Genomic DNA, 15,307 nt, shown 5'->3' with positions numbered 1-15,307 from the left:
AATAAGTCAGAGAAAGACAAATACCATATGATTTCACTCCCGTGTGGAATTTAAGAAACAAAACAAACAAACAAGCAAAAGATGGGAAAAAGAGAGGCAAACCAGGAAACAGACTTTTAACGACAGAGAGTAAAATGATGGTGACTAGAGGGGAGGAGAGTGGGGGAATGAGTTAAAGAGATGATGAGGATTAAGGAGTGCACCTGTGATGAGCACCAGGTGTTGTATGGAAGGGATGAATCGTTACATTGTACACTTGAAACTAATATTGCACTGTATGTTAACTAGCTGAAATTTAAATAAAAAGTTTTAAAAAGAATTTATATAATGCATTTTTTTAGAACTTAGAAACACTTCAGAAGAACTAAGAAGTTAAAAAGAAACACTGCAAGTCAGTAATCAGTGTATATAGAAATATCTCTGAAAAAGCAGAAAAGCAATCTTCTTTGCTAACTGGCTAGCTACAGCACAGGGAGTATAAACAGGAGAGAAGCCTACTTTGCGTTGTGTTTTCCTTTTGTACTTTTGGATTTCGTCCATGTGCATATTTTACTACATCAAAAAAGTAATTAGTTTTTTAAATGATGAGCAAAAATTCATTAATCATTTAAAATGCAAGCATTTTAGCACCCATAGTATAATCCTTCTTTTTATTTTAGAAGGTTTAGGAAAATTGGTAAGAGCACTCTGTGATCAAGAAGTTATAATCTTGACTTCTTTTAATCTACTGGCTACATAGAACACAGGTGGCCACTACATGATTGCTTCCTTTCTGAAGACAGAATGCTCTCCACTTTTCACTATAGGATATAATCTATAGTATGGTCATAATAGAAAATCAATTGAAATGATGTTTGTCTCTTATCTAAGAGTCAACCCTTGAAATGTTCATTCATTTATAAGACCCTGTGGTTCAAATTTTAAGAACTTCAGCTTCTAGAAGTGAAGGGAGGACCATGCTCTGACAGCCCCCTTCCCCACTAAAATGCAATAAGACCTTGTATTAGTATAACAAATACACTTTTTGATGAGATTACTGAGTTTGCAAGAAAGCAAGGTAAATCTTCATGCTCCACCACTTTGGTCACTACCACAAATGAGCAGAAACGAAAGTGAGGAGCAATCTGTTCTAAAAAGACTTGAAAACCAAGGTTGCCCTAGTAATGTATGAGGAGACTAAGCATTGGGCTAATATAAAATCGGGGGGCTAAGCCTCTGATTCTGCTTTCAGTCTATACCCTCAGTGGTGCCAAAGTGCTGCCAAGTTCATTGCTCGGTAGCAGCCCCTCGTGCCCAGCAAAATCAAATGCAGAACTCTACAGGAATAATACAGAACTTGAAAAAAAAAAAAAGTGTGGATTCTGAAAATCCTCAGAATTTTCCTCCTTTAAGTCACTTAACCACACAACATGTCTCAACTAAGGAAGGAAAACTCAATTTATGTAAACACCTTTTTAAAAGGAAATATTAGCTTTGTGTGTATCTCTTTTGTTAGAAATTGCATTTTTAAAGTTTATTTATTTATTTTGAGAGAAGAGAGTATGTGAATGGGGGAGGGGCGGAAAGAGAGTGAGAGAGAGAGAGAGAGAGAGAGAATCCCAATCAGGCTCTGCACTGTCAGCACAGAGCCTGACACGGGGCTCAAACCCATGAAATCACGAGATCATGACCTGAGCCAAAACCAAGAATCAGATGCTCAACCAACTGCACCACCCAGGTGCCCCAGAAATTGGATATTAAAAAAAAAGTAATATCTTTAAAATTATACAAACTTGACTACACTTCTTGTTTCTGTGGGGAAAGACTATTTAGGCTGCTTGACTGATTTCACTATGTGATTTACTTAGTGTTTTTGAAGTAGTAGAATTCACTGATAATAATATATAACATTTACTGAACACCTACTGTTCTAAGCAATTTATATACATGCCACATCTAGTGCTTATACGGAGGTATGTTATTATCCCTATTGTATGCTTAAGGAAAGTGAGACATGCCCAGAGTGATTAAATAATTTCCCCAACCTCAGACTGTAAAGAACAGATTCAAACTCAGGCAGTCTGACACCAGCCTTAGCAATTATGTTCTTCTGTTTCTTGTGTAGTGTGTTTGTTGTTACCTTAGAAGCACTAAACAAAAATCAAAAGAAAAAAATTATCTCAGATTGTTCCTATTCTCTTTTCTTATCAACTACAAATATGTTCCTCACAATCTTTTTTTTTTTCCCTCAAATGCTCTCTAGCTATGCTTATTTCTGAAGAAATAATATGAAGACAGGAGGGAAACAAATGATTAGATTCATTAAAATTTGTCACATAGCCATTAGAAATATAAATCCCAGAGTTCTCACAGGGTAAACCAAATTTTGGAAATTCAAATTTTATGACAGTTCAAGAAATAAAATCAACAATTTCCTGTCTAGGTTAAAAACATTGTTTTTCCCTTGTTTCGAAGGATGGCAATTACATAAATTTCAACATTAACTACATGCATTGACCATGTCAAGTGAAAATATGGATAACATATAAAACAGGCATTCTTCTTGAAATGGTTTTATCTTGGTTTCTGATTATTCTTTAATAAAACTGAGTGGGGCATTCAAAACAATGGCATTCTGATTTATTCTTAGTCTTGTGTCCAAAAGGCAATGTGTTAGATATTTGTAGGGCGATAAACATGTAAGCAAATGGAATGGCAACAATACATATTGTTGTATCTCAACACCTTAGACTAGACCAGAGCTATAGAATTTATGTGAGGTGGACTGAATTATGTAAAAATGCATACATTTAATTCTCTTCCAATTAAATGACTTGCAGTCCCTCTACAATGTACAGATATTTGAGTTTTTCTTATTTTCTTATGCGAAGAAGAAAGACATTTGCTAAATCCAACAAAACACCATTACATTAGGAAAGAGGAAAGAAATTATATTTCTTAAATCTTCACAACAGCAAAGGTGTACGTAAAATATGGTTTTTTATAGGTCCTCCTTTATAAGACTGCATTGTCAATGTCTGTTTTGTGTCTCAGTGTCTCTGTAGAGCTTCTAGGAAATTCAACAGTTCTGGTCAAAGGAAATTTTTTTATCATTATCATTCTTTAAAAAGAGATGTTCCTTCTTTATTGAAATATTCTTTGATTCTATTGTTAGTGATACAAAACAAAACACGCCTTGCTCTGGTTCATAAGGCATCTAAGTGACCTAGAAATGCAAAATGGAATACTCAGAAAAAATGTCAGTGTTTGATAAAGTCTGTTCACTTCAGCAGCAAGCATCTTAGGAAAAAATTACATTTACATACCCCAAAATTCATGTTTAGATTTAACAATAAGACCAGGCTGAGAAATTTGTCTTGGAAGTCAAAAAGGACAATTCTACATGGCTACTTCCAATCAAGAAATAGCTTCACAGTGCTATAAAAGTAAAGCATATACCTGGATTATTTGGTCCCTTCTTAGTCGAAATTTAAATAGTCCAGGACTTCCCAAATTGTAGGTCTGACATATATGAGGTCTGTGTGTGGGCACATCTACACCCATGCTTGTCTAAGCTGAAGTCCGTGAGAGGAGAGAGAGGCATGTTAACAGGAGTGGCTATACGTGCACCCTTGGTTGGCATGTAAGATCTGTTCTTTCCCACCCTTTTAGTAGTAAAAGTCAGTTTGGGTGGTACATACAGATAATGGAATGTTTTCAGTCCTAAGGAGAAATGAGCTCTAAGCCATTAAAATACATTCAATAAACTTGAATACATATTACTAAGTGCATCTCATTACTAAGTGCAAGAAGCCAATCTGAAAAGGCTCTATACCATGTGACATTCTGGATAAGGCAAAACTATGAAGACAGTAAAAGCATCAGTGTGGTTGCCAGGAGTTAGAGGGGGAGGCCGGGATGAATAGGCAGAGCACAGAGGATTTTTAGGGCAGTGAAACTTGGTATGATATTATAATGGCATATACATAGCGTTATACATTTGTCTAAACCCATAAGATGTATCATCCACAGTGAACCCTAATTTAATCTATGGTCTTTGGGTGATAATGATGTGGCAGTGTAGGTTCATCAGTTGTAACAAATGTACCACACTGGTGGGGGATATTTGTAATGGGGAGGCTCAATGCATGGAGGGTACGCAGGGAATATATGGGAAATCTCTATACTTTTCTTTAATTTTGCTGTAAACTTAAAATTTTTTTAAAACTAGTCTATTTTTTTTAATCCATTCTGTTCTTAATGGGTACATTCTCAGTTACTTATACATTACCCAACATATCTGATTAAAAATAATAAGCCTCACAGAAGAAAGACTTAATCATATTATCCAAAATGCAGTAAAGTTATCTTCTATTTTTCTTATGAAGCAGGGAAACTATTATGAGGTAGCATGACTGTTCAGTGAATTGTAAGCTGAACTCACCTAATATATTATGTAAGTAGTTGCATTGAGCCCTTTCCCCAATTTCTATACTAAAGTCCAAGTCACCAGAATCTTAGAAAGCAAACTTATTTGGACATAGGGTCATTGTAGATGCAATTAGTTAAGATGAAGTCATACTAGAGTAAGCCGGCCCCTGATCCAGTATGACTAGTGTCCTCATAAAAAGGGGAAATCGAGACACAGACATGTACACAGTAAGAACGCCACATGAAGACTGGAATTCTGCTGCCATAAACCAAGTAAATACCAGAAGCTAGCAGACAGGTCTGGAATAGATCCTTCTCTAGTGCCTCCAGAAGGATCATGGCCCTGCCAAACCCTTAATTTAGGATGTCTAGTCTCCAGAACTGTAAGATAACACATTTCTATTGTTTAAGGCATCCAGTTTGTGGTATTTGTTATGACAGCCCTAGCAAACTAACAATGCATACCATTTGGACCACATTCTCTTTGACTACCCACTGCCTAACCTAGTGCCTGGCACTTAGTAGGGTCTCAACAAATGTTTAATTAATTAATTAACAACACTGTCATAGTAATATAGGAAATGGAATGCCAGTTCCTTCTCTCGCTGAGTGCTAAGTATTGGAATTCTTCAGACAGTTGCCTTAGGTATTATTATTTCCATATGCTATATTGCCATCCTAGAAATTTGTATATAACTCTTTAGTGTCATTGAATATCACTTAGTAAACCATTATGATAGTACTGTATGTAGTTACCTAGAGTTGGGGGGAGGTACTTCCTCTCTATCCACCATGTTGTCTTACATGTCAAAGAAGGTACTTAATTTGCACTCTCCTGGCACCTTAACCTACGCTACCCAGACAGAATGGGCGTGACTTATCTGAATGATGCATCTTAGAAGGATATTTGGGCCTGCTTGACTCAACTCCTCTTTTTCTTCCTTTTAATGTTCTACATTCATCTTCTGAAAATAGATTCTGCCCCTGCATGGGTAGCCTGCCCTGGTTCTGTGCTGCCTGTGGATACAATTTGCCTGATTCTGGGTTTCACCAGAAGCCCTTGACTCTGACCATAAACTACATCCATAGATTGGCCTTTATGAATAGTAAATTTGGGAATGTTACAGTTCTCCATTTGCCTTACTCATTTTTTTCTCTTATTTTGTTCAGATAGAGAAAGTAGGTGCTACTTATTACTTCCTATCAACCCAGTTCATTACTGGTTGATTACTTACAGTTGATTACAGTTCATTACTAGTTGATTACTTCCTATCAACCCAGCCTGATAAAATTCTTCTCTCCCCTATTAAGCTCTTTTCAAGTATCTTGCACATTGTAGGTATTAAATTCGTGTTTGCTAATGTAATGATTAATCCATTAGATAAGAATAAAGGAATGAGTGAGTTAAACACATGTTAGACAAACTGAAAGAAATTGTCACCGTAATCTCTGGCACATCAATAAATATAATTGTAGACATCTCCAAAGACTCAACTTTAAGTAAAAAAAAAAGTACATTTATTCATATCTAAGCTTCTTGAATGAATTCTCTGTCAGCATATTATATATTTTCATTCACTCTTTAGTCCATTCCAACCTGGTTTCTGCACCCACCATTCCACTATAACTACTACCATAACTGGTAGCTAATAACCCCAGTGACCTCCTCCGTGTCATTAATTTCAATAGATGTGATGCCCTTATATTGTGGACTATTTAGAAGCTTTGGCCAAAGGTAGTAAGTGTTTCCTCCTCATTGCCCTTTGTTTGGCTTCTATGGCATGAAGATCAACTGGTTTTCCTATTACTTTCCTGACTGTTCTTTCCTAATCATTCTCTCATTGACTCTTAAATGTGGGAATTCCTCAGACAGCTGCTCTAGGGATTCTGATTTCCACTTGCTACACTGCCTCTCCAGGCAATTTCATTCACTCCCCTGGCATAAATTATAATACAGTCTAGCCATATTCTGTTGTTTCTTGAATTGATTCTCTCCAGCCAAGCACTCTTTGACATGACATGTCTGTTGTGAGTTTGGCATGGACCTCTGTCTCCATGTGCCCAAAACAATACACATATTCCTCTATCTCCCCACACAGTCCTGCACCTTCTGACATATTTTCTATCTCAGTGAATGGCTTTGCCACCAGGTTTACCGTGACGTCTCATTTTTTTTCTTATCTGTCCAGTTTTTTTTAATCATAGCAAATCTACCCTCTAAATATTTTTCAGTCCACTCATTCCATGCCCAGGCCACTATCATCTCTCATCTGGAGCACAAAAATAACTCCCCACTGATCTGTAAATATCTACTCTTGCCATTCTTAAAACCCCAGAATAGTTAAGGGGAATCTTTGTGGGGCATGAAAATCTGGTTGTGTTGTCTCCTTGATTAAGACACATCAACGTATTCTCATTGCTTTTAGGATATAGCCCCAAATTCTGAGCATGGTTTCTAAGGCTTTGCCTAATTAAGCCCTTGTTTATTGATTTTTTTTTCTCCATTACCTTCCTCTGAAAAAAGTCTCTTGATTTCTTTTTCAAGTTTCAGGTCAGTAGCACATTGGGGAAAAAAGGCTTTCCTTGACTCTTTATATAAAATTAGGTGAATGCATATGCATAATATCCCAGATTTGCCTGGGAAAGCATTCATCACACTTAAAATTGTTTAAAGATTACACATCTTGACATATTTTGAGGTCCACAAGAGCAGGGATCATGCCTCTCTTGTTCATTCTTCTGTCCTGAGTTCCTGACAATTGCGTGCTTAATAAATATTGATTAAGTGAATATTGAATGAGTGAATATTTCAGAACATGACCTTGCATTTTAACTTTTCAAATACAACATGACATTTGGAAACACCTGAGAGCAGTGTATTTCGTGTATTGGTAATTATATGTAATAAGGTACAGCAATGAACATCTCAAGAGAGCAATGGTATCTTTTCTTGCTGCTTCTTTCCCACATATTTACAAAGGCCAATTCTTTATGAGGAATCAGCTGGAAGACTGCATCCATATTCTTTCAATAAAGTCTTCTTTTTAAGGGCAAAACCATGAAAGCTGGTAACATGTTCTTGTGCTTACTAATTCTTATAGATACTTACTAATTCTTATAGATACCTTAATATGGCCCTCTGAGATTGATGCATGTAGGGAAAACATTGATCTAAGCAACTGATTGAGACAAAGGTAGCTTTCAACTTTAATTAACTCCTTGTAAATTACCTTTATTAATTTTTAAAGTTATAAATATAATAGACAGCCAATGAATGCAGAGATACATAAACACGACTTCTTCCACCCCATCTAAATTTACTATCCTTAAGTAATCAAATTTGGCAATACATTGTACATCTTCCATCCTGTTTTCATGTTCATATAATTATATGCAAAGCTATATGCATATATCTAAGAGAACTTGGTGTTTGCTTATTTTTTAAAGATAGGATTAACAATATATATTACTTTGCAACTTGGATTACTCTTTGAGTAGTAATTATGAGCATCTTTTTCAGTTCAATAGATACACATCTAATTCATTGTTTTTAAACTGCAGTTTTCCATGGTAATGATAACCACAATTTACTTAATCATATTTTCATTGTTAGGCATTAAAACCATTTTCAGGGCTTTATTATTACATATACTGCAATATATATTGTTATATATGTATTCTTATACCATAACACCTTTTTTCTAGAGGATATATTTCTGTCTATCTATCTATCTATCTATCTATCTATCTATCTATCTATCTATCTATTGAGGATATATTCCCATATATAGAGATATATATTAAGCGGGATTACTTTGCCAAAGAACATGTGCATTTGTATATGTATATTTTTAATGTTAATAGTTATTGGTTATGTTCCCAAATGGTTGTAGACTTTCATATTTTTAAGTTGACTGTCCTATCCTTACACTGGCATCTGTCAATAGGACTCTCCTTCCAGTGTTTGGGTTAAGCCGTCTCTACCACAGCTCACAGATGAGGAAGGCATAGTGACTCTGCAGGCCTTCTGGTTCTCTACTCTTGAGTTGTTTTCCAAATCTCCCACTGGGGAATACTTGGACTTTTGGTGACATCCATACCACAGGGGAGTCTTGGAGTGGTATTTGCCAATTTTTTTTATTCACTATCTCTGTTCTGACCCACCAGTGGAGACGTGGAGCCACTCTGCAGGAAACATCTCTCCCAAAGTGCTAAACTAAAGCAGTTCAGAGGCCTCTTCTCCTTTGGGCTCCCTTGAACTTTTCTGTGCTTTCCCTTTGCTCATCACTACCACATCACACCCAGACCAAACCTGAAGATAGTGGTGCGGAATCCCTGAATGAACCATGCAGTGTCTTAAACCTGAATATTTCCCCCTTTGAATTTCTCTCCCAATCACACCATCTTATCTTGCAGGAATTTACTCTGCATTATATCTTTCTTTTTACTTACCCCAAAATATTTCTTTTTCTAGACAACACCAAATCTACTCTTCTTTGACAGATAAGACTCATAGTCTCTCGTTAGTGGCAGAAAAGCTAAATGGGAAGAAAAAGAAATTCTGAATAGCTCAGAGAGACTATACATTAGGTGATATTTTAAAAATATCCTCATTATACTATTACGTCTACACCTTGACCACAACACTTGCCCAATAATCTAATCCCGTGGAAAGGTAGACTTTAAAATGATCCTGTTTACCCATTTTCTGGTGTGCCCCTTTCAGACCTTTAAAATGTCTTTCTTTCCCTACCTTTTCTCCACCCTCTAGAACCTGAACTTAACCAACATATAGTTTAAAGTCCATGCCGGTATTAGATTTTCCATATAATGTTTTCTTGTCTTACACGAATTTGTTTTTAACACCTATTACAAATTTCCAAAAATGTGATCATCGTCCATTTATATTTAGGTATATTATGCGGGATTTACTTCTTAATTTTTATTTTCTCCTTTTCTCTCCCTATTTTGAGATATCTGCCTTGATTGAATCCCCATGATCCTGTTAGAGTAATTTCTCAAATGTTGTCCTTAATTAGGATGCATGGATAGGACCTATTCAGAACTTCTGTATGTTTAAAATGACTTTCTTTTGCCTGGATAGAGGAATAATATTTTGGTAGAGTTAAGTTACTTTAGTTGCTGTACTTTTTTTTCTCAAGTTACTATAGATGTTACCTTATTTTCTTTGAGCTTAGAGTATCACAGATGAAAGATCTCATGTTCTTCTGTTCCTCTTTTCTTTGTAAGTAATCATGTTTCTTCAGTGCAGGAGCTACTAAAGTTGCTTTTTAACATCGGAGTTTGGAAATTTCACCTAGATGTGTTTAGGAGTCTATGTGCTTCATTAATCTGGCGTCAGATTCAGTGAACCATTTCAGTCTGCAAACTCAAGTGTTTCTTCATCTTAGGTAAATTTTCTTCTATTTTTTTTGTTGTTGTTGAGTTATTATTTCTTCTCTATGTGTTCCTTTTCCTCATTCTGGAGCTTGTGCTACCTACATGTTCAGACTCTTGGGTCTGTCCTCCAAGCCTGTTACCAATTACTTTTAATATATGTATCTCTTTTAGGTTTTACTCTGTTGTATTAATTTTCTCTTGCTGCTATACCAAATTACCAAAAACTTAATGGCTTAAAACAATGCAGATTTACTGTCTTACATCTCTGTGGGTTAGAACTCTGACATGGGTCTTGCTGGGCTAAAATCAAAGTGTCAATGGGACTGTGTTACTTTCTAGAAGCTCTAGATGAGAATCTATACCCTTAATTTGCCGGCTTCTAGAGGCCATTCACATTTCTTGGCTTGTGGTTGGTTGGTCCCCTTCTATCTTCAAAGCCAGCAGCATTGTATCTCTTTGGCCATTCTTTAGTGTCACATCTCCCCTTCACCCTCCTCTTCTGTCTTCCTATTACACTTTTAGGGACGCTCGTCATTTCAATGAGCTCACCTAAATAATTGAAGATAATCTCCCAATCCCAAGGCCCTTAGTTTAATCAGATCTGATAATTCTCCTTTGCCATGTAAGGTAACATTCATTCACAGGTTCCAGGAAGTAGGATGTGAACATCTTTAAGGAGTCATTATTCTGCTTACCACACCTGTGTTGTGAAATGGTCCTCCAGTTCAGTAATCAGCAATAATTAGATGAAGGATAGAGAAGAATGAGAAGTGAAAGGGGAACTCAGATAGGCCTAGAGATCATTGTCAGAGATGTTCGCAATGATGCTTTTCCTATTCCTAGAGCTTATTTACCCTGGTGCATCATACTCCACATCACTGAGAAGTTACTGTGGCTAGAGTGACTGACCGCATGCTCTTGTTCTCTTGTAGAATCCAGTGAACATGAAGACAAGAGTGCAGGTCCCTCAGGGGAGACACCCTCCCAGCCTTATCCTGCACCAGTATACAGTCAGCCTGAAGAGCTGAAGGAGCAGATGGATGATGCAAAACCAACTAAACCTGAAGAGAATGAGGAGTCAGACCCATTGCCTGATAACTGGGAAATGGCCTATACAGAGAAGGGTGAAGTCTACTTCATAGAGTGAGTGTCACACATTTCTTTGGGTGTTGCCATGAAGATCATAGCTGTATAGGAATGATGTAGCACATAGAGACATTGGTCAAAATAAAATACTGAATTTTACTGTTTCTGCTATTAGCTTTCTTCTTTGTGAGAGAATAATGGACAGTGCCTTAATACAATTAAGGGTCCTAGATTATAGCTATAAATCAAATGAGACAATTACACTGTAAAATTTGTTATAATCATGACTAAAAAGGTAAATCTCTATGTGGCATTACTATTGAGTTAGACATAATCTACCTGTCATGGGAAATGCTTACTCTACCCTGTCAAGATTTCTGTGTAGTTCAAATGAGGTAATCCCATTTTTAAGTCAGATTGCTGGAAACATCCTCCATCACATTTAATTATGCGGCTATTTAGTGCAAAATTCTTACTTGTCACAAAAGGCAACATTGCAAGGTCTTCACGCAGAGGTCAGATGTCAATAAAATTGTTTGGTTTTGTATTGTATAGTTCATCACACTCATTTTTTATTAATTTTATCCTATTTTTGCTGACCATCTTTATGACTGGCCAAAGGAACCGAAATGCTAATCTTGAACTCCCTGGTGATATGGACTCAACCTAATCTTTTTCTTTCTTTTTGGACTTTTTTTCCAAACTGATTTTTAAAATATTTTATTACCAATACTGTTAGTAAAGTTTTCCTTTCTTTATCTTCTAGGAGTAGAACCATTTAAAAAAAAAAAACTCCTAAGGTGAAGATCTCAGCACAAAATTAAATTGTTGATGTGCATAAGACAATCAAAAGGTTAATTAGGAAAAATAAAAACTAAAAATATTGTAAATGAGCAACACGTATTCCTTCAACACATTCCCTCAAACAAGACTCAAACAGAAAAATTAATAGAATCTGAAGTTTTCAGGGCTGACAGTAGATAAAAATGTGTAAACTCTGATTATTCAAGAAAAAATATTAAAACTGGATTCTTTACCCAACCTGGAGTGATTTGTGACTTAGATCTCTGTAGGCAGAACTCAGTTGTGAAATTGAAATGTTACCACATACCAATATTTAATTCTCATGTGAAGGTGGGAACTTTGATACATGTGTCCAAGGGAATGTATAATGAGGTAATTACTTGGTGCTCTGCTTGACTCCAACATGGGATGAGAAATACAGTGATTTGCAGAGAATGAATCCCTACTATTCACCTTTTGACAGATCTTGTAAATTAAAAAAAAAAAAAAACTCTTGCATTATTTTTATTGCTATAACCAATGACCCAAAGATATCTTTTATCAGTTAATTGGGAAAGAGAAAGTCATATAGATTTTTTTAAATGCTCAAAAGTATTTAAATCTAAAACATAATTTTGTTATTGATAAGTACAGCATGGAATCATTCAAAGGATAAACCCTAGATGTGAGTTCATGCATTGATGTTCAGGAAAATTAATATTCAGAAGAAGGAGACTGATAATATACACTTTTTATTATATAATACAGGGGGAATAAGGGTATGTGGCATTAGTAAAGGAAAACCAGCATGACAAGTAGATTAAAGAACTGTTTCCTTACAAGGCTTCCAATAATTCAATTATAAAAATCTTTGTGATTACAAAATGATCTTTTCTCTTTTAAATAATGTCAGATTTTTGGGATTGTGAAGAAAACGGGCTTTGGAAGACAGAAATTGTGCTCATGGTATGTAGTAAATGATGAGCCTTTGTCAGGACTTGGGAAAATCTACCAAAATGATTCTGTTAATACTCTAGTGAGTCACCCAGTGTCAGAATTCAAAGATTCATGAGATGTTGTTCGTGTTCTCAAATTTAGTGTTGAAATCTGTTGTTCAATTTGGGGAAGAGAGGCATAAACAATTGGCAGACAACTAATTTCTGAGTTTTGTGATACTATGCAGAGAAGGACTTACTGAACAGACTTAAGTAATAAAAAGAGTCATCATAGGGAAGGTGAGGTCACATAGAGTTGGCAATGTGTAGACACAGCATTCCAGGTATAGGAACTTTTGTTACAAAGACCCAGTCCCTGAGTTTATCAGGGCTAGTGAGAAGACCCTACTAGAGAAGTAAGCATTCGTTAGAGAATCCTGTGACATTATTGCTCTGTTTCCATTTCCTAGATCATTAGTGCTTTTGAAAGACAGGCAGGGGGTTTTCTTTGTTTATCTTCTTCCTGTTACTTCAGGGAAGAATGAATGAGCAAGAGGAGTAGAGATAGGTTGAAGTGGACAATTAAGATATAAAAGAGGAGACAATTTCATTTTGGCAAGAAAGCTGATCATGGGGAGACCCACCCAGAGTTTAGGGAAATGAAGATGCCTTGAGTTAAGACTGAAATGGGAGTGTGATGGGAAGCAGATTCCTGTAGAAGACAGTTGCAAATACCCTTCTTAAAGGTTTCTCCACAGAATGAAGACACCCCCCACTCCAGCCTCCCCATGGACCACTCCAAGCCCTATCTGTTCATTTCTTGAAACGCTTACATTTGAATCTCAAGACTCAGTGCAATGAGCTCAAAAATCAGACTAGGGAGGGATCGGTGTCTTCTTCATCTAGTTCCTCATTTCCACACCGTTACCACTTGCACTGTGGTTTCCTTTCTCTCTGCCTGCGTGTCACTCCCACTCTGCTTTACTTTTCCCTCAGTTTTCCCTGATTCCCTCCTGACTGCTTTCACTCTTTGTTCTGGAATGCCCCTCTCCTTCCTAACTACATTTGACAAAATCAGCATTTCAGCCCGCTGTAATTGACCTTTGTGTGCCTTTTAAGTGATACCACAATGAATTCTTTTGTAAATATAAAAGACCCTTGGAAACAGTCTGATAGAGCAGGAGACAGTGACAGGAGAAGGAGCATGGTGGGACAATAATCTAGAGACTAACCCATGGTAGGCCCCAGGATTTTTTAACCAAGAAACTTAGAAAACAAATAGTATTTGTAATATAAAAGTTTGCAATCCTGGAGCAAAGTTGAGGTAAAGAAAGAAGACAGAAAGGCAAGTAGAGTAAGTTAGGAGAAAGATAAAACAGACAGAAGGGAAGATAGATAGATTTGGGAAATAAGAAGAGCTGGCATCAGTGAGAATTTCCCTCTGGCAACATTGTGAGAGTCATTTACAGGGAGGTCTCCCTTGGTAGGCAGCACCCCTCGTTACACTTGACTGAATTCTGTCTCTTGTGAGATGAAGATTGTGATAAAACAGAAAATAAGGAAAACAAAGCAGAAGGACCCTGTGGTTCTGTGTATAAAATTTAAATATATAAATATAAATACCTAACACATATGTATATATTTCTGAATATGAGAGGGGAACTCTACCTTGCTGAAATGTTAATTTAAACATATATTTAAAATATACAGGGGTGCCTGGGTGGCTCGGCCAGTTAAGCATCCAACTTCAGCTCAGGTCATGATCTCACAGTCTGTGAGTTCGAGCCCCATGTCGGGCTCTGTGCTGAAAGCTCAGAGCCTGGAGCCTGCTTCAGATTCTGTGTCTCCCTCTCTCTCTGCCCTTCCCCTGCTCATGCTCTGTCTCTCTCGGTCTCAAAAATAAATAAAAACATATATATATATATATATATATATATATATATATATATATATGTACTGTGGGTTTTTGAATTAAGATAGTGAGTAATTTTTTTTGGTCTTCTGTACAGTAATATTTTAAAATAGTTATTGATTTATGCAGTATTACAAAATACTTTATATATCTCAATACATAACAAGTTTTACATTTAGAAGGTGAGAAGTTATTTTGTTGTTTTTGGTACTGAACACATGGGTCAACTATATTTCCCACACTTTTCAGAACTGCTTCCTTTGATGAATGTATCAACGCTGATTCCTTTTATTATTTACAGTGATATTTAATGAGAAAAAGTTAACATCTGAGAAAGCATTTTGATTTATTTATTTATTTTTATTTTTAATATGAAATTTACTGTCAAATTGCTTTCCATACAACACCCAGTGCTCACCCCAACAGGTGCCCTCCTCAATGTGAGAAAGCATTTTTAAGCAATGGAATTTTAAACTGTGAGTGAATGCTCTCCTCTAAACATGGTTAAAAGTATTCATAATGTCTTATGTTGAGCAATTTTCAAAAGACTCTGCAATGAATAATATTGTTTAAAATGAGTAGTTTCCTTAATTCATAATATCACCCTCATTAATAATGTCTTTTAAAATAGACGGCATATTGATTGTAAATTCAAATTAGTAACAATAGTTACCACATACTGAGTGCCAGCTTTGTTCAGGCTGTGTTCAGGTTACCCGAACAGTAATAGCTAATATATGAGGCATTTATGCCGTGCTCATTTAATTCTCACTTTAGGAAA

The 15,307-nt window shown here is 36.2% G+C and overlaps 1 protein-coding gene across 1 annotated transcript in view; it reads left to right on the top strand.

Moving 5' to 3' along the window:
* Nucleotides 1-15,307, top strand: part of MAGI2 (membrane associated guanylate kinase, WW and PDZ domain containing 2) — a 1,321,708-nt gene that overhangs the window by 839,647 nt on the left and 466,754 nt on the right. The window contains exon 5 of the mRNA XM_042965265.1: nt 10,743-10,953. Coding sequence (XP_042821199.1) covers nt 10,743-10,953 — 211 coding nt within the window. The remainder of the gene's footprint in view (nt 1-10,742; nt 10,954-15,307) is intronic.

This window comes from Panthera tigris, chromosome A2 (assembly GCF_018350195.1).
Source record: "Panthera tigris isolate Pti1 chromosome A2, P.tigris_Pti1_mat1.1, whole genome shotgun sequence".
Taxonomy (NCBI): Eukaryota; Metazoa; Chordata; class Mammalia; order Carnivora; family Felidae; genus Panthera; species Panthera tigris.
Note: the sequence above shows the minus strand (reverse complement) of the source record. Positions and strands in the feature narration are given on the sequence as shown.